This window comes from Ctenopharyngodon idella, chromosome 20 (assembly GCF_019924925.1).
Source record: "Ctenopharyngodon idella isolate HZGC_01 chromosome 20, HZGC01, whole genome shotgun sequence".
Classification (NCBI taxonomy): Eukaryota; Metazoa; Chordata; class Actinopteri; order Cypriniformes; family Xenocyprididae; genus Ctenopharyngodon; species Ctenopharyngodon idella.
In genome coordinates, this window is record NC_067239.1 from 29,729,436 (window position 1) to 29,754,076 (window position 24,641).

At 35.3% G+C, this 24,641-nt stretch overlaps 1 protein-coding gene across 1 annotated transcript; it reads right to left on the bottom strand.

The window, feature by feature from the left end:
* Positions 1-19,224: 19,224 nt before the first annotated feature.
* Positions 19,225-24,468, bottom strand: pax1b (paired box 1b). The gene is made up of 5 exons (XM_051874682.1): positions 24,225-24,468; positions 22,793-23,398; positions 21,957-22,090; positions 21,236-21,434; positions 19,225-19,701 (listed from the first exon to the last, which is right to left on the bottom strand). The coding sequence occupies exons 1-5, from the start codon at positions 24,232-24,234 to the stop codon at positions 19,625-19,627; spliced, it is 1,026 nt and encodes a 341-aa protein (XP_051730642.1). The 5' UTR covers positions 24,235-24,468; the 3' UTR covers positions 19,225-19,624.
* Positions 24,469-24,641: the final 173 nt, after the last annotated feature.

Consider the following 24,641-nt stretch of genomic DNA (forward strand, 5'->3'; position numbering starts at 1 on the left):
CGAACCTGACCATATCAAATCTACTCAAATTATTCTTTGCTCACATTTACATAAGGGGTGTGGCCAAGAGCTCAGCCTGCATTAATTGCTGTTGAAAGACACTCGAAGTCTAGGCAATGACATGAGTGTGTTTCAGAGCTGAAGCCAAAACAAGTGACCAGTCTTCTTCAGATCTGCCCATGACTTCATGCTATACAATCACACATGGTCAGCTCAACAGATGGACAAAGACTGTGATGTTTGGCACATATGGTGTTATGACAGCGAAACCCTGCCCTCAGTCATCTGGGTGCATTATTACACGTTTAGATATAGATCTACTTCAGCTAACGCTGGTTAAGGAAGTATGTTGTATTTGGAAATAGTGTCATTGATGAAAGCTCACTGATGAACTATGTTTTAGCTAATGATGCATTTTGTTCCACTGGAATTAAAAAATCATTTTCACATGTGATTATATCCCTGGTAAGACTGGTTCAGCTTTTAAAATCCATTTGTTTAAACCATGATACTTAACATCTCTCATTGTGATCATTAAATGTGCACGGTTCCCTTTGATTAAATATTATTTTATGTAACCTTATTTCCACAATTGAAATATTTCACGAATCAATTTTTCCACTAAAGAACATCCAATAAGCCTGAACAGCTGTTAGAAGAATGTTGAAGATCGTTCACTAAACTAAGCATATACAAAAAAGTCTTGCATATGCTTTTTAAAACCACTGTGGGTTCAGCCCTCAATAGCAGGTTTACTTCAACACAAAGATTGGCTTTTAATAGTAATGTTTTTTTTATATTTAAAAACATAATATATATTTTATTTAATATTTCAAAATATTTTGCATAAATAAAATGAAGCCTATTTTTTGACTGCTGTAATTTTTTTTGTCCATTTTTGACATTTTCATGACAATTCCACACATATCTGTTAAAAAAATATTTATATTTAGTTACCACTTGTAGTATACTTATGGGTTCAAGTGTACTACAAGTGGTAACTATATTTTTTTAATACAGCGATAGTATGTTAAAAGCACATTTTAGTTCACATTCATGGTGTCTCAAAATAGCACAGTTGAGTACACTTAGATGTTCTTAAGATTACCTTAAGTACTAAAGAAGAATTTTTAGTATATTAAGTACAAAATTAGTGCATGAAAATAGAGCACTTTAAGTACATTATGGAAGTGTACTTTTTTTTTCACTTAGGTACCTCGAGTAAGCAAGGTTTGGGTTAATCAACCAAGAGTTCAGGGTATATGTGACGGTAAGTTAACCTTGTTTTCAGGAATACCCTCCTGGAATGAGATGTTGCTAATCAAACCATTTCGGTTCCCATTGACTTCCATTGTATTTTTGTCCATATAATGGAAGTCAATAGAAACCTTTTTGGTAACCAACATTCTTCAAAATATCTTCTTTTATGTTCCACAGGACAAGGAAAGTCATACAGGTTTGGAATGACATGAGAGTCAGTAAAAAAAGACAGAATTTTCATTTTTCGCTGAACTATCCCTTTAAGTAGTGCCTAATTAATGTTGTCTTTTTTCTTTTGGTCTTAAGGTGAATCTCTCACACACAACGAGGATGATGATCATCATATGAATGACGTCCTTCATTAACGGCAAAATTTATTTGGCCCACGAGTTTCTTGACCCAGCGGTCTTTGGCGTATTCCAGCATACAACCACCCGTCACTCCTCTAATTTTTAACGAGCAAGACTTGTATGACCCAAGAAAACAGCTTAATTACCCTCTCTGGACCCTGGTTCAGACGCGTAGGGGTGGGTGGTCTGCTGCAGTTTCCTCCCTGCATAACACTCAAATGTGTGCTGTGCGTCCATTAAAAGGGGAAAAATAACAAAATGCCTCATTGAAAACACTTGAAATGACTAAAACATACGTTCTTATTGGCTGGTTTATTGGTTAGACTAACAATAAAACAGCAAGGTCAAACTGTCTTTCTGTGATCTCATGACATTTTTAAATGTTTATATTTTCATGTGATCAAAGTCATCAATTATCACATGTCTGTTCAAACATACCACACAATAAAGACAAAAATATTATTTCAGTCCTTGCATATCCAACTGTACTTCTGTCTAACTTTAAAGATAATGTTTAAACACATTAGCAACACACGTCAGACATCAACATTCTGTTAAAGCTGCAGTCCGTAACTTTTTTTTGGTTAAAAATGATCCAAAATCCATTTCTGAGTAAGTACATAACCAGCCAGTGTTCAAAACTATCTCCTTACCTAAGTCTGATTCACAACTGTAAGCTTTTAATAATGCTTTCTAATTCGAGTGGTACTGGTGGGTTTCTGCGGGTAATTCGAGCATGCCGCCATTACATTATGTCTGTTTACATAAAGAAGTAGTCCCGGCTAGTAGGCTATTGCACATGGGAGGATGCTGCAAGTGATGAATCATTTATAGCCTTTTCTCACAACAGCTGGAATAATTAAACTTATCATTTTGATGGCGAATTGTATGGTATGACAAATTAACGTTAGAGATTAGACTGTACAGAAATTGAAATCTACAGGTAACGCTAATACACACTAAATACACGTAGTCACAATGCTGATGTTGTTAACATTAACAATTTGAGAACAAAGTATAACGATAATAATTTGCACAGTTTGATGTGATATGAGCTAAGCAATCGTTACCATTGGTAGTGCGATTTATTGTAATGCTTTTTTCCCCCCTCAGTTGGTCAGAACAAATGTGGCAGACATGTTACTTACTTGTTCAGATGACATTTTCCTGTGAAAATTATTATTTTGGTCATACTTCCAAGACTACAATCTGTGGTTCCGAAGTACAGTATCCGCACCGGTATGGTGACTGACAGCAAACATTAGATTCATCCGCACTGTGCCGATGCACAACCCACGTAAAGATGATAATTCCGCAAATAACTGCAATTGCAGGTTTCAAACAGAGATGGAGAAAAAGAGGCAAAACTTACGGACTGCAGCTTTAAAGTTCAGATTAAATTTAGAGTGTTACAATCGTAGGTTACAATCCACAAAAATAAAATAGACCTCGGTCGCTATGCAGTTAGAATGTTCTAGGTGGTTGTGGCAATTTCTAGGTGATTTTTAGGGCTTTCCTGGTGGTTGCTAGCCAGGTGGTTACTTATTGGCCAAACAAATGTTCAAATCCAAAACCCAAGCAGCAAATTCTCACTAATTAGCAGACAGTAGCCTAAACCTGTTGTCTCTCGTCCTCACCTGAGTAGAGCAAACTGAAGAAGAGCAAACATTTAAGTAGACCTAACGTTACTTATTTTTCCCGCTTATTTTCTTTATACCGCTTATTAATCTCATTCACCTGGTAAGATATGACCATGATCACTGAGACACGGTGAGTTGAGCACATGGCTGAAATCGCGAAGAGTCTCTGTTTGGAGGAACCGATTCAGTTGAATGAGTCATTGACGCTGGAACAGCTCCGATCGATTCAAACTCAAACGTGTGACTTCCACGATTCAGAATTGTCGAAATGAACTGATTCGAAAGAGTTATTAATTCTTGAATCGGACATCGCTTGTTCTGATTCCAAACAGTCGGTTGAGAATAATGCAGCTGAAATCCCTGCTACGTATTTAATAAAAACTACGTTACTGAAAGCGTTATTATTTAAAAAAAAAAAAAAATACAAATAAAAAATAGCAACGGCGCCAGCTACTAGCTACTAAATGTAGCCTTTGGTTAAACTAGCCAGTTTTAGCGCGCTGCTGTCCACCATCACTGCTAAGAATATTATAGTGCTAAACAGATCACTGTAAACATGTCCAATCGAACCAGACTGTTTTGCAAGAACATGTCGCCATTTTCGTGAACTTTGACCACCTATTAAAACTCAATCAAGCAGAAGATCAACAGAAGAATATGTAAAAAGGCACTTGTCACCTGTAGTTAATCAGTCTCTCTTTTTAATGACTATTAAAGCTTTACTGCCTCTCTTCCCAAACCTTTACTGTCTAAAGAAGTGCTTTGTTCTAGCATTTCAAATCAATGAGAATTAGGCAAATGTTTGTTTGGACATATTCTGCTAATGTATGTAATTTTACTGTTAATTTTCAGTCAAATCAGTTCCTCGTTTTCCATGTTTTTAATCTTTTTTTCTACTAACAAGTAATATAACAAGTAAATGTTATTTTTAATATTAATGTTTAACATTATTAACTGATAGTCGACAGGCTCCTGTCATTGATATCCTTGTAAATATCTGTAAGACTGCTGCCTGAACCCATTAGCAAAAACATTGTAGGCAGACCATGAACGTTAGACTGTTTGTACTGAGACCGAGCCGATGATTAAAGCCTCTTATCACCGACATGGAACAAATGAGGGGGTGATTTGAGAGGTGAGACGTATAACTCCTAAGATCACTTTTAATTGCATTTCTTAATATGTTTATTGTAAACTAATGAGTGTGACTGTACTGTTTTTACCAGGGTCAAGGATTTTTTATTCCCTTTGAGACCTTTTGATCAGTCAAGGACAGTTTTGTGTCAGTGATATTAACAGTGAACACAAGCCAGCCTAAAAAGTCTTAAATGCTGTTTAACAGTATATGATACCAAAAAATAGGGATCCTGTTAAGATATCTGATTTAAATGTCAATCATTTTACATGTATGTGTGTGTTCATGTTTGAGCATTTGTATGTGTGAGTTCATCTACTGGTTACTATAGTTGTGTACAGATAAGTTAAGAGCCAAAGAGCACCATTGTTGCAGACAGTCTACCTGCACATGTATCCCAGCATGCATCTCTCTCGCCCTTCCTTCTTTTCTTTTGTAACACATCACCTTTTCACATTGACAATACTATCTGCATCGGGGGCGCCCACAGTACCACCCAGAAGGGCTGAAAACATCCTCCTTCACTGCAGGTCCTGAATAAGCCCCCATTCGATGCATCTCTCTCACACTAGTGTGTACACAGAACCTATTCAGAGCTGATGAGCTGAGAGGAAACAACACATCCACACTCACTCTGCGCACACACAAGTGACGGATGAGATGAAGACTACTGGCTTCACATGAGACACAATAACATTTTATTCAGTCTACTTGAAGAATAATGAAGTGATAATGATAAGTATGTCCATTGGAACAACAATCCTGTGAGAACCTTTCCAAGTGGCCATTACTGAACAACTTAAATTCATCCGAAACTCTTCACTGGAAAGACAAATCACAAACAAGATCTCTTTAATTTCTCAATTGTCTGCAATAAGATGAAATGGAGATAAAATGGAGAAAATGACCCCCAAAAAAGATTTTAACTGAGACAGGATAATTCAATAAAACATAAACACCTGAGATATGAAAGAGCAATAACATTTTCCTCTTTGCTTTCGTTGATGTCTCGGTCATGATCTTCACCTTCACATTCCCAGCTACCAGAGCGTTCCTGATCTCTTAATCTCCGGAGATTTTCTGGAGAAGCAAACCCTCACTGCATCAACAGACAAAATAATCTGGAAATATTTAGTTAAGGGATTAGGAGCGAAGCTTTTAAAGCTCCTCTGGGAATGAGGTGTGGCTCGGTCACTCACCCGTCTGTCGACGCTGAAGCTTCAAGTTTCACGAGAGAGGAAACAGAATGAGATTTGAGGGCCGTCTCCCCCATGAGACCCACTTGCATTTTGACGTACATGCTGTTAACACTGACCTTAATTGAAATGTGTCTTAAAGATGCTTTAGAGAACAGTTACAATGTCCGTTTCTCTCAGGATATTTTAATAATAACTTAATTTTTAAAATAATATATTGTAATAAAGGCCTATATATATACACACAGTCAAACCAAAATTTATTCAGACATCTTGAACATTGCATTCATTAATACAGTTTATTCACTATATAGTTTAAAAAAAAATGGTAATAAAATATGACAAGATCTCAGAGTTAAACTGTCAGAAAAAAAAAAATCTTATGTCAGATAACACTTAAGCAAAACATGGTCAGGTCAAAGTGTCTGAATAATTTTTGGTTCCAAATTTTTTATCAATTTTACTGGTAGTCCACTGTATGAAGAATTTTTGGATATAATATGTCACAGTTTACTTTATTTTGCTATCCTCACTTACATAAATGAACTATAGTGTCCTGCACACACTAGTAAAAATATATCAAAAATATCAAAAATGTCTAAATAATTTTGACTGTATATATATATATATGGACAACAGTGAAAGTTCATTTTTCAGTGTTTTTATTGTTTTGTGTCACTCTTTTTGATGTTCTTTTCTCTTAGTTTAAGTTTTTGTCTTGTTTTTAAGACAACAAGGGTCAATGGAGTCATCAGACTTTCCTCAGATAATCTATTTTTATATAATAATCTAATTTAAAAAAACACCCAAAAACCCTTAATTTCGTCACTTTCGCGGGAGTGCCGAGTGTGGCGCTATGAACGAATGTTACGTGGCTTACAAGCAAGCAAGAAAAGAAGTGAATAAAAATGATAAAGAAGGGAGCTTAGATTTCAAACGTAATCCGCGTGTTAGCGACGTTTAAATTGCTTGTTTTGCTTCGTGCGCTCACGTGTTGAGTGGGGCGACGAGTGGGCGGGGCTTCACTGCGCATTCAGAACGATTAGCGTTTACACTACACGTGCCATATGGTTAGGTGCGTTTCTGACAACCTCCATATGGACGCATTTACATTGCATGTTTCAAGTGACCCAATTCTGATTTTTTCCTCCCATGTGGCACAGATCGGATATGACCCATGACCAGGAAAAAAGCACATGGATTCTGATATTCTCAGATCAGTTTCAGGCCTCATTCATATGTGGAAATAAATCTGATATAAGTCGGTGCGTCTGCCATGTAAGCGGACAGATCGGATATTCCCTTGTCAATGGAAGTCGTACGTCATTGAAAAAGCGGCGGTGGTGAATGGCATCAACTCAGGTGGACACCAACTGTGGTCACATGACTCTTTTCAATGGTGCAATGGGGGATGAAGGCTCAACCCAATGTTTTAGTGACCTTTAAAGATGGTGCGGAAAGCAAACGTTTATATTATCATTTCATCTGCGTCCATTGCAAATCGTGCAGTTTACTTCCTTTTCCGGGTCAGTACGTCTACCTTTGGTTATTTCGCCAAGTGTATAGTGTAAATCCAGATATCGGATATGGGTCACTTTTAAAAGAATATTTAAGCTGGCTGGTCATCAAAAAAATCAGGACCTGCAGTGTGAATGTGTCCTTTGTGGTTTCAGTGATCAATCACGAGTATTTTAGATCCCGTTTACACCTGTATTTAGCGCTGACAGCTTGTGATCGGATCACAAAAAATGGATGTTAATGCCAGGTATAAATGGGGTCAAGGTCAAGCACGTTTTGAACAAGTTTTGGCACTTTTACATTTTTATGAACACATAGCATAGACTATATGAAAACGAGAGCACAGATGTGAACTCAGCTAAGGTCAGTGAGAAAAAAAAACACATTGATACTATCATAATTGTGCCTATAAAATACTAAAGTTTGCATTTTGCTGAATCTATGTCAAGAAATCTAAAGCCTTTCTGATTCAGTGCTACAGAATGTGCCGTCTCAGCACTGATGTTTTCGGATTAAACCAGCACCTAGCGTCAGAAATGACTCGCTCTGGCTAATGGAGCTATTAGAGAATCAGTACTGTGCCCTTGATAATTGTTCACAGTCGTTTGCCAAGGCTGATGATAAAGTGAAGTGGGAAATGGAGGAATGGGGTCGTGCTGTGTGGCACGGTAGGGTAAAGTCAGCTCCTCGGTGGCTATTGGTTGCGATCTGTTCCCTGGTTCATTTCCATGAGGTTGGGGGCGGGTTGGTTACTCACAACACTCTCTGCTATCAGTCACTGCCATCAGTGCAGCAGCTCAGAGCTGCTGATAAGGTAAAACGGGACACACACAGGGGCGGCATGCACTTTTTTTTAAGGGCACCAGTTGAGGGCTCACTTTTCCCTAGGCGAGATAAGACATGACCAAAGAATAAAGCAAAATAAACTGCAAACATTTGAACAATAAAGTATTTCTTTTTATTTCTTTTAACAAAATTAAAACCGCATCTGACCTTGACAGCCGGTGATCATATTGCATTTTTGTTGCATGTAAAAAACATGACATTCTGATAATAGCTCCTTTGTGTTCATTGGGGAAAGAGTCATAGGAGTTTCAAGTGACACGAGAGTGGGTGGATGATGACAGATTTTTCAGTCTAAAGTAAATGATCTGAAGAAGTGTGACTAGACTGGACTGAACAAATTTAGACGTGAAGAGGTGATTTAGCGTTTAGACAGACACCTTTTTTACTTAAATTGCTCAACTCTTTTAAAATTTGGAAATATTTATTTGGAAATTGTTGTGCTCCCCTAGAACTGTTCTCATTTTCATCAAGTTATTTTATTTTGTTTTATTTTATTTTTTTATATTTATCATTTTTTTATTATTTTATTCTAATTTTTTCTCTGGGATGTTGCATTGAACTCCCAATAACCATGACATATTTTATTTTATTTTATTTTATGTTGCATTAAACTCCCAATAACCATAACAATTTTATTTTATTTTATTTTATATTATTTTATTTCATGGGATGTTGCATTAAACTCCCAATAACATGGCATATTTTTTAATTTAATTTAATTTAATTTTTTTTTTTTCTGGGATGTTGCATGAAACTCCCGATAACCATGACATGTTTATTTTATTTTATTTTATTTATTTCATTTTTTATTTTATTTTATGTTGCATTAAACTCCCAAAAACATGGCATATTTTTAATTTAATTTAATTTAATTTATTATTTTTCTGGGATGTTGCATGAAAATCCCAATAACCATTACAATTTAATTTTATTTTATTTAATTTTATTTTATTTTATGGGATGTTGCATTAAACTCCCAATAACATGGCATATTTTTTAATTTAATTTAATTTAATTTAATTTTTTTCTGGGATGTTGCATGAAACTCCCAATAACCATGACGTTTATTTTATTTTATTTTATTTTATTTTATTTTATTTATTTTCTGGGATGTTGCATTAAACTCCCAATAACCATGACATATTTTATTTATTTTTTATTATTTTATATTTTGTTATTTTATTTTATTTTTAATTAAATTAAATTTTATATTTCATTTTATTTATTTTATTTTTTAATTTAATTCTATTTAATTTAATTTATGGGATGTTGCATTAAACTCTCAATAACCATAATGTTTCTGCGCGCGCACACACACACACACACACACACACTTTTTTAACCTGGGAGGTGCTGTAAAAGTGGCCCTTTTCCATATCGGTGGCCTAAGATATTCTGTGGACGTCAGCCAGTAAGTTGAGATGGAATTTCCCGATTACAGTCAAGACTTGAATTTTCTCTCCTCAGGAGGAGATAGCGATCAGTTCAGTTCATGTGTGCGTGCAGCTTTTCATTAAAGATGCCTTTGAGTCGCAGACATATTCACACCGTGTTTTCAAGAGCAATCAACACAATGACATCAATGAAAAGCATCTCAATACCTCGCTTTTCTTTTCAGTTCTTTCTTTCTTTTGTCCAATGTGCAGACTGAGTTTAGTGGAGCTCAGATTAGAGACAGTCGTGTCGCTGCGGTGGAAAAACGAGTTTGACGGTTGCCAACCACCGTTACAAATGAAACACTCTTACAAGGTCAGCAGAGAGTCAGTGCAAAAGATGAAACACAACTTGGTGTCACATGACCCCAAAAAGCTCTTATCCAGGTCTTTCAATCATGGTAGATGATTTTGAAATAGACCCACCTTAAAACACTGTTGAAAGCACAGACCGTCCCATAATGCCTTTTAACAACCAAAGGCGTCTTTTTTTTTCAGAAGAATGTAATCAAATCTAGTTACTCAATTGCATCTGTGGAAACACAAACTAATTTGTTATTGCAAAATACTACTTTTTTATAATATAATGCAGGCAAATGTTTGGATACACTTGACTGAAGGATCTAAAAGATGCTTTGATGTAAAGGTTTCTGATATATATACACACACACATTCTATGCAAGTTACACAATAGTAACTATCCAACTTACATTTTATTATATTTTTATGTCCTTAAATCAGGATCCCGACTGCATATTAAAGCTCATTATATAGAAATACTGGCATAGTGCTGCAGTTTTTCGCATCTGTTTCTTGCATCGCCCACAGATGAGGAAGCTGTTAACATTAGGAGCATTGCATTATGGGATACAGTGAAGTCATATAGGGTGGGCTGCTGGTGAGAGGGGAGGATTCTTGTACTTCAGCTACTAGAGCACAAAATGTACAGCCTGTTTGGCTCTTGCTAGATCAGTGTCAGAAAATTAAACAGTATTAAACATTTTCGGAGCCATTTAGTTTGTAGTTTAAGATGGGGGATGATGAAAATATTTATATATAAGTTATGTGTGGGTTGATGATGCATTAATGTGTATTAAGATAAAACACATCTGATAAATTAGCTGTCAAATACAGAATTATTCAAAGTGCCATCCGGGTAAACATTTACAAAATGTATAAATTCATTAATATTTATATATATTGTTTGTCAGTAATGTAAAATACTACATCAACTATTCTTTTTAAAATAGTGTTTTGACAATTTATGATTGAATAACCGATGACAGACAAAGCAGAATCCCAGTAAAAGACATTCATCTGAAAGATAGCCTACATTTCTTCTATGACATATATATGAATATGAATATTGACATATTTAATTGCCCATGTTTTTGTTTGACAATATGTCATAATAGCAATTCTATGAATTCATGAAACTTAATGTTTTCACCAATAGGAAAAGTGAAGATGTTTGAAATACATCTAATTCGTGGAATTATTGAATAATTACCTACTGAATTGCAATAAAAATTAAATAATAAAACAACAACAACACGTGTAATAACATGCCACTTGGGTCTGCTGTGCCAATTCTTTTCACCTCAAATTACCAAACTATAATTTTTACTCCACAAATCTAAAATAATGAATGTGTCCACAAATCCCTCAATAACAAACTGACAAAAAAAAACTGACAAAAAAAAAAAAAAAACTGCGATATTCAACATAATACAATGTCACTGCATCAATGTGTTTTGACTGACAAAATCACACAAATGTTGATGTTAAGGTGAAATGACAAAATTAAATATAGTGTAGCCATTCATCAGAGGTGCTGAAATCATCTTACTTTACCATTGAACATACTTTTTTTTTTTTTTTTTTTTTTTCAAAAAGAGGAAATTCCTGTTTATTTCATGCAAATATTCTAAGCATTACTTTTCCAAGCTGTCTGGCTCAAACACAAGCCAAAACTAAAACAAATTCAGCCTCGACTCTCCCTACACTGTTCTTTATTTGCCTTGATGGTTCCATGAAGAACCTTTAACATCTACGGAATCTTTCCATTCCACAAAAGGTTCTTTAGATTTTTTAAATGTTCTTCACACTAAGACAAAAATTGTTCTTTTAAGAACTGTTCACTGAAAGGTTCTTTGGGGAAGCAAAAGTGGTTAATCGCTGCAAAAAAAAACTTTTTGGAACCTTTTATTTTTAAGAATGTACTGAAGCTCGGCATGACCTCATAAAACCCATAGCTTTTTTATGGACTTCTGGACAATAATTCATATTCTTTAGTATGGCAGCTTCTAAAAGGTCAGTCAGTCCAGTCATCTTTCAAAGCCAAGCCTGCATATCACCCAAACAAACACAAGAAGTGCTGAGCCCGTAGCCGGATCAGAACCGCAGGCTTCCGCAGCGGCCTGCGTTTATAAGAGCAAACAGAGACTGTTTAGAAGACACAGGCTGGTTTTGAAGACCAAGACGGGCTAAACGACAGAAATAGATGGGCAACACACACACACACACACACTTGTATAAGTGCTCAACAAACAGAGTAACCCTAAACTGCTGAGGTCACATGAGCACCCATTAGCTCATTTCCCATGAAGCTCCACATCAGGATGTGTTTGATGAATGGGGAAGTAACACACTAGTAATGAAGAGTCATTTTGTGATTTTTTATTTCAGTGGTGCATTTGGCGTCAGAGACTTTGAATGACAGACTATATGGGAAGTCAGGCTCATTTTACTGCTCAAAGAACTTGTTCTTTTGAACTCAATGAACTGTAAACAAAAAGAGTCAGTGATTTGTTTGTAGTAAAATATATGGGGTTTGTGAATAGTGTTTGCATAAATGTATGCAATTAAGTTGCTTTGGATAAAAGTGTCTGCCAAATGCATAAATGTAAATCCAGCGTTGGTGGTAACGCATTACAAGTAACTTGAGTTATTAGGGCTGGGACAATAAATAGCCTAGATTCATCTCGATTCTAAGATTTTCCGAATGCATCGCGATTCTCTCTTGAATCGATTCTGAGCTTAGTTTTTAACAGCAGATGGCGCTCTAGGCTAGTTTTCAACCGCATGCCCAAATGCTGACGAAGAAGATCGCTCATGTACTTGCGCCTCAGAATGCTTTTATGACGAGATTAATGTAAACAGCCCACTGCAAACACCCTTGGAATTCACTTCAACCTTTTCGAACTTTATCAATGATTATTTTATAGAAGGTTCAAGTGGTGTGTGTATCGAGTTCAAGTAAGGCTGTTTCTAAAGCACACAGTGCCATCTGCTGTTAAAAACTAAGCACAGAAACGATTCGAGAGAGAATCGCGATGCATTCGGAAAATCTCAGAATCATTTCTCGATTCGCTATTCAAGGATTTATTGTCCCAGCCCTATGAGTTATGTAATCAGATTACTTTTTTCAAGTAACACATTACTTTTAAACTTACAACAAAATATTAGTTACTTTTTCAAATAAGTAACGCAGGTTACTTTCTTTTCCCATTTATTGACTGACACCTCTTCTGTCCCCATGTTGAGAGAAATCGAGAGTAAGTACCGAGGTAAACGTGTGTAAACATTATGGTCATTCTAGACAAGTTCTAGAATGGCTCATTCACACCAAAAACGATAACTATAAAGATAACGTGCCCACACCAGCGGACGATATCGTTCTGTTCATTCTAAGCGCGTGTATGTCTGTCACTTTAAATGCTTGAGCTCGTTGCAGTAGGATGGATTCTGATTGGCTGTCGATGTTTTTATCGTTAATCAGCTGGATAAAATCGTTCTGAAACTGATTCCAAAGATATCGTTTCTCTGTGCCGTTATCGTTATAGCTGTGGTGGGAACTCTGCTATTCTTTAATATTGAGAACGATTTTTATATATTTATCGTTATCTTTATATCGTCATTGTTGTGAACTGTGAGCATATATTTACTCATTTACTTCTTCTCCAGCGTCCTATTTTTCTGTATTCCAGGGGTGCGTTTCCCAAAGCCAACTATGGTCGCAAGTTCCGTCGTTACCAACACAATTCAACAATTCAACGATACTTTTGGGAAACTCACCTCAGAATGGCAGCACAGCTGAAAGGCTTGTTTGTTTGAACTGCGCCCTCTACTGTACAGGCGCGAATTTCCCTCAGCCTGAGGCGTATTTCACTTTTGGTGTGAAAGGGCCTTTGTTGTTATAAAAACAAACAAACAAACAGCCCAGCCCAGATGAGAAAAACGAACGCAAAAGTAACGCATTACTTTCCATAAAAAGTAACTAAGTAACGCAATTAGTTACTTTTTAGGGAGTAACGTAGTATTGTAATGCATTACTTTTAAAAGTAACTTTCCCCAAAACAGTGTAAATCTAAATAAGATCAAACACTTATGATTTTGGATTCGACAGAATCAGTCTTATTTGCAATTCACTTGTCTGATTCATTAAACGTTACTGATTCAAATTAATGATTCGTTTGCGAACCGCACATATATGACAAACTGATTTCATATCCAAACTAAAAGGTTTTTACATTGACATCAAGTTCTGTGACAAAATTGTTTGTCATACAAAATTTAGGCCCAAAAATATTCAATAATTTAGTTTTTATTTTTAATAATAAAATTATATTTTATTTGTAAATGTCTTTATTTTGATGTTTTAAATAACCAACGATTCACTATACAAAACACTTTGTATTCAGCACAAGACATGTTCATTAAACTGCTATTTAATGGCACATTTTTTATCTGAGGAGATTTGTTCATGGTTTTTGAAGATGAGGGCTTGTCACGCAACCTCTCCATGTTGAATCAAAATACTGAAGAGTTTGCTTGAACACAAAAACGTTGACGTCAGCAACAACAAAAGATATGGAAGTGTTTCCTCCTCCCTTTTAAAATTTGATAAGCCTATTTATTTTTTATCCTTGCAATGCATAATAATATAGCCACCCATCAGCTGGTCCATAAAATCAACAGTCCTAGTTTCAATGTTGAGGACTGAGTAAGACTGTTCGAGGAACCATATGATGCTGTTTTGTTTGTGTATTTGAATAGCCGTGTGTAGGATGAAGTGCGTGTGGTGTTGAATGTGTGTGGTGCTTGTGAATGAGTGTGTGATAGGTAGTCCTACCCATTAGACAGCAGTAAGGCAGGAGACGTCAGGCTGTGGTTTCACGCTCCGACTGTACAGTGCATCTCACGGCGCCTGCTGTCTGCGCTGCTCTGACTGAGACATTCAAACTCTGTGGCCTGAAATAGAGCTAATCGTGTTTGACTTGGACAAGATTAATGACGTTCTGAGGTGTGGAGGACAATCATAACTAACAAAAGTCAAATCTAGTTCTACACAACAAAGCATGTACCTATAATACCCCATAATTACCTTCAGGTTTTGACATTCCTCCCTTCTTGTGATGCTGTGAGCGTGTTCCATCATCATCATAAGAAAATTAGGATTCTCTGCAGGATTATGTTTGAGACGTGGATTAAGACGTTTAAAAATGTGACGTATTTCTTAACCAGCTCTTTGTTTGCCTGCAAAGTCTTAAAATAACACAATGATATGAATATCATCATGCTTTAAACTCTTTTGTATACAATGGGGTCCAAAAGTCTGAGACATTCTATTTGATTTCTCTAATTTAATACAAATGTTTTCATATCAAATTATATTATCAGGAATTATCGGACACATTCAATTAATCAAAAGTGACAGTATAAACATTTATAATGTTACAAAAGATTTATATTTCAAATAAATGCTGTTCTTTGAACTTTCTTTTCATCAAATAATCTTGGGGTTTCTTAAAAAAATATGAAGCAGCAAAACTGTTTTCAACATTGATAATAATAAGCAGCAAATCAGCATGATTTGTGAAGGATCATGTGACCATAGGTGTAAAGAGTACCTGAAAACCATACTTGAGTAAATGTACCAATACCTTACAGTGAAAATGACCAATACGACTTGCGTAAAAGTCAAACCCCCGGCTTAAGCTAGTCCCAGACTAAAATGCGTGTTTGAGCTGTTTTAACTGAAAGCAACTTGACGTATCTTAAAATATGTCACTGCCATTGTTTTGCACACCAGTAATGTTTTTTTCTTGTGTACGTTTATAAAATATACTTAAATATCCTACTTGAACTAAGGCCTAATCCTGGCTTAGGCTAAGCCCTGTCTGTGAAATTGGGCCTTGATTTTAACAGTGTTTTACATAGGCTAAAAGATACACTAGTCTTCAATACCTAAGAGACATGATGCCAATGAAAAACAAGAAACAGATGATTATTGAGCAAACATGTTCATTTTCTAAAACCAAAATAAAACTGAACACCTCAAAACTGCAACAGGCTAAGTCAAGGTTGACACAACAGCCTCTTAAACATCAAACTCTCAGGTCCCAGTTAAGCTCAAGTGCTCAAAAAGGCCACAAGTAAACCATCCTTCAAAAAGGCCTCTTCAATATAACGGATAAATAAAATAATGTTAAATAAGATTAACTTGCACTGGAGGTGCTGGTTTCGGCCTCTTCACCAGCTGCAGTCATGACCTCATATCAAATATAAAACACCTGCGATTCACCACTATCTGCTAATGCGCTCACATTCGTGTCATCTTGACAAGTCTGGGTGAGTAAAGGAAAAACGCACAAGATATAGTACCTTCAATGCCCTGTAGTTGGCTGTATCGCTTCTTTTGTAGCAGAAATAAACTGCTGCAGAAAATGTTAGGTGGCATAACAAGTAATTGTAATTTGCATTACTCAGAGTATAGAGTACCCTACATATTCTTATTAAAAAACTTGCTAATATATTTGATACTCAGTAAAACTATAAAGCCAAAAAGATACTTGAGTCCTACAGTGATTAATTATATTTACTCAAATACTTTACACCACGGCATGTGACTGAAGACTGGAGTAATGATGCTGAAAATTCAGCTTTGATCACAGGAATAAATTACATTTTACAAATATATTAAAACCGTTATATTAAATTAATAATATTTCACAATATTAATGTTTTTCTGTATTACTGTTTTTCGCATCTTGGTGAGCATAAAATACTTTTTTTTTTTGCACACAAAAAAGGGGGGAAAAAAAAGAAAAATCTTTCTAACCCCAAACTTTTGAATTATCATTGTTTATATTCTTGTATTTGTTTTATTTTATTATGGGAAATTATATATATATATATAAACAACCCAAGTAGGGTAGAAAATGGACAAACCCAGCGATTTTGTTGTTTTAATCCAGCGGTTGGGTTAAATGTTTGCCCAACCTGCTGGGTAGTTTTATTTAACTCAACTATTGTTTAAAAATTACTGTATTGCTCACTTAAAATGAACCCTAAATATGTTGGAAATTAACATTTATTAATATGTTTAATAAATGAACATGTATTAAGTTTAATGAATACTAATTAAACAATAAACATTTATTAAATAATAAGGGTTTGGGTGTATATATATAAGGGCTGGTTTCACAGACAGGGCTTAGGCTAAACCAGGATTAAATCTTATTTCAATTAGGGTATTTAAGTTTTATAAACGTTCACTAGCAAAAAACATTACTGGTGTACATCTTGAGACAAAACAATGGCAGAAACATATTTTAAGATGTCTCAGTGCAAGTTACTTTCAGTTAAAAAAGCTCAAACATGCATTTTAGTCTAGGACTAGTTTAAGCCTTGTCTGTGAAACTGGGGGTAATACTGTTTATTTCCAGATTTTTTTTTTTAAATCTAGATTTTCAAAGTTTCAGACTTTTTTGTACCACTTTATGTGAATCATTTGAATGACATTAAACTGATTGATGTAAATCGTCATTGCATCACTTTGACAGTCAGACAGTCTCATTGAACTCAATGTAATTTATTTTGCATTTTTGCTTATTGATCATAAAACACTTTGGTTCGCTGAGCTGAGCCATTATTGAGCTTCTTATTAACTCAAGTCATCTCGGCGTAACACCCTCATTCAGACAGAGATGTTTGCAACTGGACTGTTACATCTCACATTACCAGACATGCCTGAGCTAACAAGAGTTAAGCTCTGAATAAGTGAGAAAGAAGAAGCTCAAGACGGGACAGATAAGGTTCACTCCGATCAAAGCATTCTGCTAACAGGAGCTGGATGATGGAAGTTTACCTACGGTTATAATGACCAACTTTTTACCAGGATATAGTTGTTTTCAGGGTGTGCCTTGTTTTATTTGATATCTCTGTGTAAATACAGCATTGCAAGAGATGCTTATATCTACATGCATGGTGTTGAAATCTGCAATTAAACGTTTGGATATTCTTGTACACATATTTGAGTCTGTGTTTATATTATTTAACTGTGCATATTAACTCTAATAATGTGATCTACACCTCGCCCTCTAACAAATGTTCAAATTTAGTCAAATTTGACTCAATTTAGCTACCTTTAATTATGAATCCGAGCAGTCGCCTTGTCCTAAAAGTAAACCAGATGTTCAACACATTTCAGTGTAGGCTAACTTCATCTGACAGACACGGTTAGCATTAAACAGTTTCACTAATAATAATTAAAAGACATAGCGGGATTTTGAAGTGCTGAATTCAGTTCTACCGATTTAGCAAAAATGTAAACGCTAAAAAATCGCTAAAACGTCAAAAGCAAATCCTCAATTTTTGGCTTTCATATTGTAGCCTAATTATAATTATCAATAATGTTATTTAAAAAGAAAGAAAATACAATCGAACAACTACACTCTAAAAAAAATGCTGGGTTGAAAACAAACCAAGTTGGGTTGAAAATGGACAAACCCAGCGATTGGGTTGTTTTAACCCAGCGGTTGGGTTAAATGTTTGCCCAACGTGCTGCGTAGTTTTATTTAACTCAACTATCAACTATTGATTAAAAATTACTGAATTGCTTGCTTAAAATGAACCCAAAATATATTAAAAATTAACATTTATTAATAGCCTAAGTTTAATAAATAATAATTGAAAGATAAACACTTACTAATTTGCTTATTAATAAATGCTCACCTTTTGATTATTATTGTTGCCTATAGTAATTATGTGTCTTTAATTAATGTAATTTCCAACCTATTTTGGGTTCATTTTAAGCCAGACATATAGTAATTTTTAATCAATAGTTGGGTTAAATAAAACTGGCCAGCAGGTCAAACATTTAACCCAACCGCTGGGTTAAATCAACCCAATTGCTGGGTTTGTCCATATTTAACCCAACTTGGGTTGTTTTTAACCCAGCATTTTTTAGAGAGTAACAAGTAGAAAGGTGAAATTACATGCTGAATGAATACAATTATAAATAAACCACACCAATAAAACACTCCAAATGCAGTATCGCAAATTGAAGTAAATTTTAGATTTTTAGGTTTTTATTTTCAATAAAAATCAAGACCATTAACAATAACGTTAAAAAATTCAACAAAGTAAAAAATAGTCTAGAAATATTCCGTATGCCTGTCAGGAAATATGGATGCATTTTCGTTTATTCTCCTTCGTTCTTTCAAATTTTGATCTATTATTTAATAGTTGTTAACCCTACATTTCATTTGTTTTGTGTATTTATTTAACATAGATATAGGCCATCTTTGCATTCGTTACTCGCTAAAAACTGCTATTTTTATAAAGTAATTTAGTGTAAATATTAGTGGCATTATTCATATATACATCTTTAACATTTAAGGTGACCTAAACGGACCTGTGACAACAGTTTGATAGCATCGTCCGTCTGTTTATTCGGTTTTCAGTCACGTGAACAAACACTGACAGCGAAATCCCACATAATCTCACTGTAAACATGTTATCTGTGACTGTTGAGTAGAAATCAGCCATATAGAAAGATAGTTCACTTTTGACATGCCTTTATTAAGCAGAAATGAATTTATAAAAATAGATATGTGTACCAACTCAATAGGTCATTCAATATCATACAAACACGAAAATGCAATGACATGGACAGTTTGATTTAATTTCCATATGGCGAATGACTCTAACAATATTGCTTTATAACTAGAAAAGTCGCAGTCCATTTATAACAACAGCCTGACGCTACATTTATTTGCACCAAAGAACAAGAAAAAAAAAATCTACTGCAAATATTGCAGAAATCCTCTGTGGCGTCTCTCCACAGCTTCAGATCCCACTTTTCCTTAATGGTGTGAAACATTCAGGAGTGTTTTATCCAGATGAGCGAGTGTTTGAAGCTGCACGTGAAGGATGAAGAGATGAGTTGTTTTCTCTGCTCTTATGACTCTGAGAGTCCATGAACGGCGCTCAGACTCTCGTGCTGGTGTTTGCTCACTGGACTCTTTCTTCCTACAGCTGGAGCCAAAAGAGACGAGTGTTTATGAAGCAAACAACAAGTAAATGAGCCTTTCAGCTGAGTAACTTCCTTTACAATGTCACTGTGACCTACACTGTAGTTTTTGGGGGTAAAATCTGGCAGCTGATGTGTGCATTAAAATCGGCGACATAAAAACAGAAAGAAGTGTTACCTAAAACGCTTTCAGAGTAACACACAGGAAATAATGTATTCAACTAAAATGCATTAAACTAAATAGCATAAAATGCAATATAAAACACTTCAGTACACATACAAATAATAAAATTGTTAATATAAACAAATATGATGGTTTACGTAGAAAATTCATGTCACAAGCGATTTGTGTTTTACACTCTAAAAAAATGCTAGGTTAAAAACAACCCAAGTTGGGTTGAAAATTGGCATTTGGATTGTTTTGACCCAGCAGTTGGGTTAAATGTTTGCCCAATGTGCTGGCCAGTTTTATTTAACTCAACTATTGATTAAAAATTACTAAATGGCTGGCTTAAAATGAACCCAAAATAGGTTGGAAATAAAAAGTCAGACACAGGAGGCAACAATAATAATCAAAAGGTGAACATTTATTAATAAGCAATTTAATACATGTTTATTGTTTAATAATTATTCATTAAACTTATTAATAAATGTTAATTTATTAAACATATTAATTTCCAACATATTTTGGGTTCATTTTAACCAAGCAATACAGTAATTTTTAAACAATAGTTGAGTTAAATAATGCTACCAGCAGGTTGGGCAAACATTAAACCCAACCACTGGATTAATCCAACTTGGGTTGTTTTTAACCCTGCATTTTTTTTTTTTTTTTAGAGTGTACTAGCTAAAAGCATATCAGCATTTTACGTAAAATATTGATTTCCTAACAATATAGACTTACTCTAATATTTAAAAAATCATTTTTTTTTATTGTATAGTACATGTATTGTTTTTAAATAGTATAGCTCTATCATAGGCGCATTAAAATAATATAGTCTCATTTGATGAAGTTTGCATAATTAATTCTGTTATTGTGAAGCTGCTTAGAAACAATTTCTATTTCTACACTAAAGGACTTCTATTGCACAAGTTACTGTTTACAAACTAAAAAAAAAATTACTGCAGCGTTTTTACATTCTTAAACAATTCTTTTTCAGTTTAAGTTTCTGTTTTGTAGGTTATTGCATCACACTACTGAATATTTGTTTTGGTAACACTTCACATTCGTTAACATTAGTTAATGTATTAACTAAACTAACAATGAGCAATACAGTGTTTATCAATCTTTGGTAATACAGTCATTCATTGTTTGTATGTTAGTTCAGATTAACTAATGTTAACAGATGCAACTTGATTTTAATAATGTATGAGTAATTGTTGACGTTAATATTAACTAATATTAATAAATGCTTTAGAAGTATTGTTCATTCTTAATTTGTGTTAACTGATGTAGTTAACTAATTAAATTTTTCCATTATTTCTTGTTTTTGTTTTCAATTCGTGTGAACAGGTTTTAGTATTCAGGTGGCATCTTACCTTCTCGGGGCGTGTTTTTGAAGGATATGGCGCTGTGCAGGTTCGGGCTCTGTATCATGGACCCGCTGTTGGGATGGGTGAGGCTCGCGCCCTGAGACTGCCAGTGCCCGTAGTTACCCGCGTGCCCACCGTAAACACCGTACTGATTAGTGGCGGAGTACGCGCACGCAGGAACATACCCCGATAAATTTGATGAAGCCTGAAAATTAAATTAAAGGTATCTTGATCGATCATTTTATAACTTTGCACCAAAAAGAACGACTAAGAAGAGGTTAATTAGCTAAACAAAACAAACAGAAAATTACATTATGAGGAAAATAAAATGCTATCAACAAATTTTAGATAATTTTTAACCCATGATATAAATATAACGCAATTTTAGATTTGACTAAACAATTTAGAAAAAGAGATTATAAAAATTAAAAGCAACAAGATCTCCACTTTTAAAAATAAAGGTTCTTTAATGGCATCTATGGTTCCATGAAGAACTAAAAGGTTCTTTATAGTGGAAAAAAAAATCTTTAAATGATTCTGAAAGGTTCTTTGTGGAACCCAAAATGGTTCTTTTATGACATCACTGAAAAAAAAAAAAAAAAAAAAAAAAAAACCTTTTAGAGCCTTTATTTTTGTGAGCTCCTGCTTATACTGTGAACAAAATGGAAATCAAACATGTAATTGTGTAAATTATGCACATAAATAATCCAATAAATTAAAAGTGCACCTGCGTGTACTTGATGTCACTTTCTATAGGAGGTTTCTCGATCCCGTTGACTCCGTGCATGGAAGGAAATGAAGGTCTGTTAACACCCGTCCAGTCCTCCATTTTCGGCTGATAACTCTCTGTTCCAGCAATTGCTGTAAAAATAAATAAATAATAATAATTAAAACAAAACACGTTTAAATAGTTTCAGCTGCATCACTTTAACAACAACAGCAATAAAAGATGATTTCACGATGATGCATTTTGATCTTGGAGTAAAAAGAGCTGAATAGAATTGAATTAAGATAAAGAATTGAACTTTTTGGCTCAGTCTGAAACAATTATGGTCTTCTTGCTATAATGCAAACAACATTAGTCAGATTTAGAAATAGAAACCCTATAAATCCATTGTCAGAGTATTGTAAGAGCTGTTGATTTTTCTTTAGTCTGCGCATCGTTTAAACGTCAAATTCAGCTCGGCAGAAGCTCACAGTGATGCCAGGAAAAACTTTAATTTTTTATGTCTGCATATGCTTTAAGAAGAAGCTAAACACTGATCTAAAGAAGCTATTAGAAGCTGATCTGAGTGCAGCAAAATAATCAAGTACATAAATGATTTCCATCACGCAGAAAACACATTATCTCACACCACTTCATCCACCTTCAAAAATGTAATAAAAACACACTGTCAATCCCTGACAATATTTCGTCAAATACAGGAACTTTTGTTGGATGACAGTTGGACAAAAATAGCTGATAAATGAATATGAATATTCTGATCAATAGAAACAGCATCATGCATTGCGCGTAAAATTGTACCAAACTTTTACGCGGCATCGATAAGAAGGTGTGATTACCTGAGGGATCCATGAAAGCCCGTATTCCTAATATGTTGCTGACGGTGTGCACGGAGGGCCAGGCCCGGGACAGGCTGACTGACACAGCCGGAGGGCTGCCCAGTTTGGACCCGGTCGGAGACATGGCGTTCGGGTATGGATATGAATACACGGGATTATATGAGATCTGCGGTGGAGAGGGTTTGCTGTCGTACTGACTCGGCTGAGACAGGTTCCCGATCTTGTTTCTTAAAATGCGACTGATGGAGCTCACAGACGGAACATTATATTTGTCACACACTCCGTCCGCCAGCAGTCTGTCGCGTATTTCCCAAGCAAATATTCCAGGATCGCCCTGTTTATAATCCCTTATGCTCTTCACCACGTTTGGCGTCGTGACCCGGGGTTTACTCCCACCGATAGCACCGGGTAAAATGGAGCCGGTCTCGTTGTATCTGGCTAGGATTTTGCTCACACAGCCATGAGAGACCCGGAGCTGTCGACTTATGTCACACGGCCTGATTCCGAGCTGCGCCAGTTCGACGATTCGGATCCGGATCGCATTGGGAAGAGGCCGACCGTTGACAAACACACCGCCGAGCTGGTTCACCTCCCCGTACGTCTGATCTGCAACAACGAACCACTGTGTATTCATCGTGTACATAATATACAATTATGAAAATAAAGCTTCTTAAGTGGCTTCGATGGTTCCATGAAGAACCTTCAACATCCATGGAATATTTCCGTTCTTTATAGTGGAAAAAGGTTCTTTAGATTTTTTAAAATGTTCTTCACACTAAGAAAAAAAAAGTTTTTTTTTTTTTTACGAACTGATCGAAGGTTCTTTAAAGAACGTTCTGAAACCCCCCTTTTGAGCCTTTATTTTTTAAAACGGTACAGTGTAGTTTTTATAGTTTACCATCATTTTTATTATAGCCTACAATTTTGTCTTGCATTGCAGCGTTTGTCTAAATTAAATGATCACCACTCAAAATAATCATAAAAAAATTACATAAATAAAGTCTCCATGATTTAACAAAGAATCTTTTGTAATCTATTATTATATTATGAACTATTTTACTGAATGGTTTCTTTAAAATTAAAGGGGGTTTCTGGCGGTTCTTCTCTTAAAAAACAATAGGGAATTAGGGAACAAATGAAACTTGTAGGCAAAAAGATTTAGATTTAGGCTAAGGCCTAGGCCTACTTTAATCTAATTTATCGAATATTTAGATGTCTAATAGGTGAATTCAGGTTCATTGGGACACTTTTTCCGAGTCATCTCAATGCCAAAAAGTGTCCCAATCAACCTGAATTCACCCCTATATGAAAAGTGTGTCATTCTGCTCGCATCTAATTGCACAAAATACATCATTTGATCGGTGTGGATGCATGCATTATTAATTTTATTTTCTATTCCTGACTATGCTGTAACAGATCAAGAGGAACTTACCCATTTGCATAGTGATATTTCCCTACAGTGGTTGTGCTCCTTTAACCTTTAACTGTGCTGCTGTAGTCTCGTGCAGCATTGGAGAGGTTTCCCCGTGTCTCCCGTTAGGACTGCCCTCTTCTTCTTCTTTTTTTATGGCTGAAGTGTCTGAGTTTAGGACTGAGCAGGTTTTTACAGTAATCTTTGATCCACTTGAGAAACTGCGTCCGTCCAGCAGACTGGCTCGTGCGCTCAATTCGAAGCGTCACAAGCGTCAATCACACTAGACAGCGCGTGACTCCGCCCCGATCCTCATCATCTGCCCTTTCACAGATATATGAAACTTAAAAAATGTACTTTTCCTGCCATTTTAGAAGTGACTGTATGCAAAGACTAACTGAAAAGTGTGATATTTTAATATATTCAAATGTGAAAATG

What these genes read in the sequence shown, in the direction of transcription:
- pax1b (XM_051874682.1), bottom strand. An exon ending in GTGACATCAAGTACACGCAG is followed by an intron (nt 21,435 to 21,956) that starts GTGCACTTTTAA and finishes TTTAATTTTCAG; the next exon opens with GCTTCATCAAATTTATCGGG. An exon ending in CAAAAACACGCCCCGAGAAG is followed by an intron (nt 19,702 to 21,235) that starts GTAAGATGCCAC and finishes TTTTGGCTCCAG; the next exon opens with CTGTAGGAAGAAAGAGTCCA.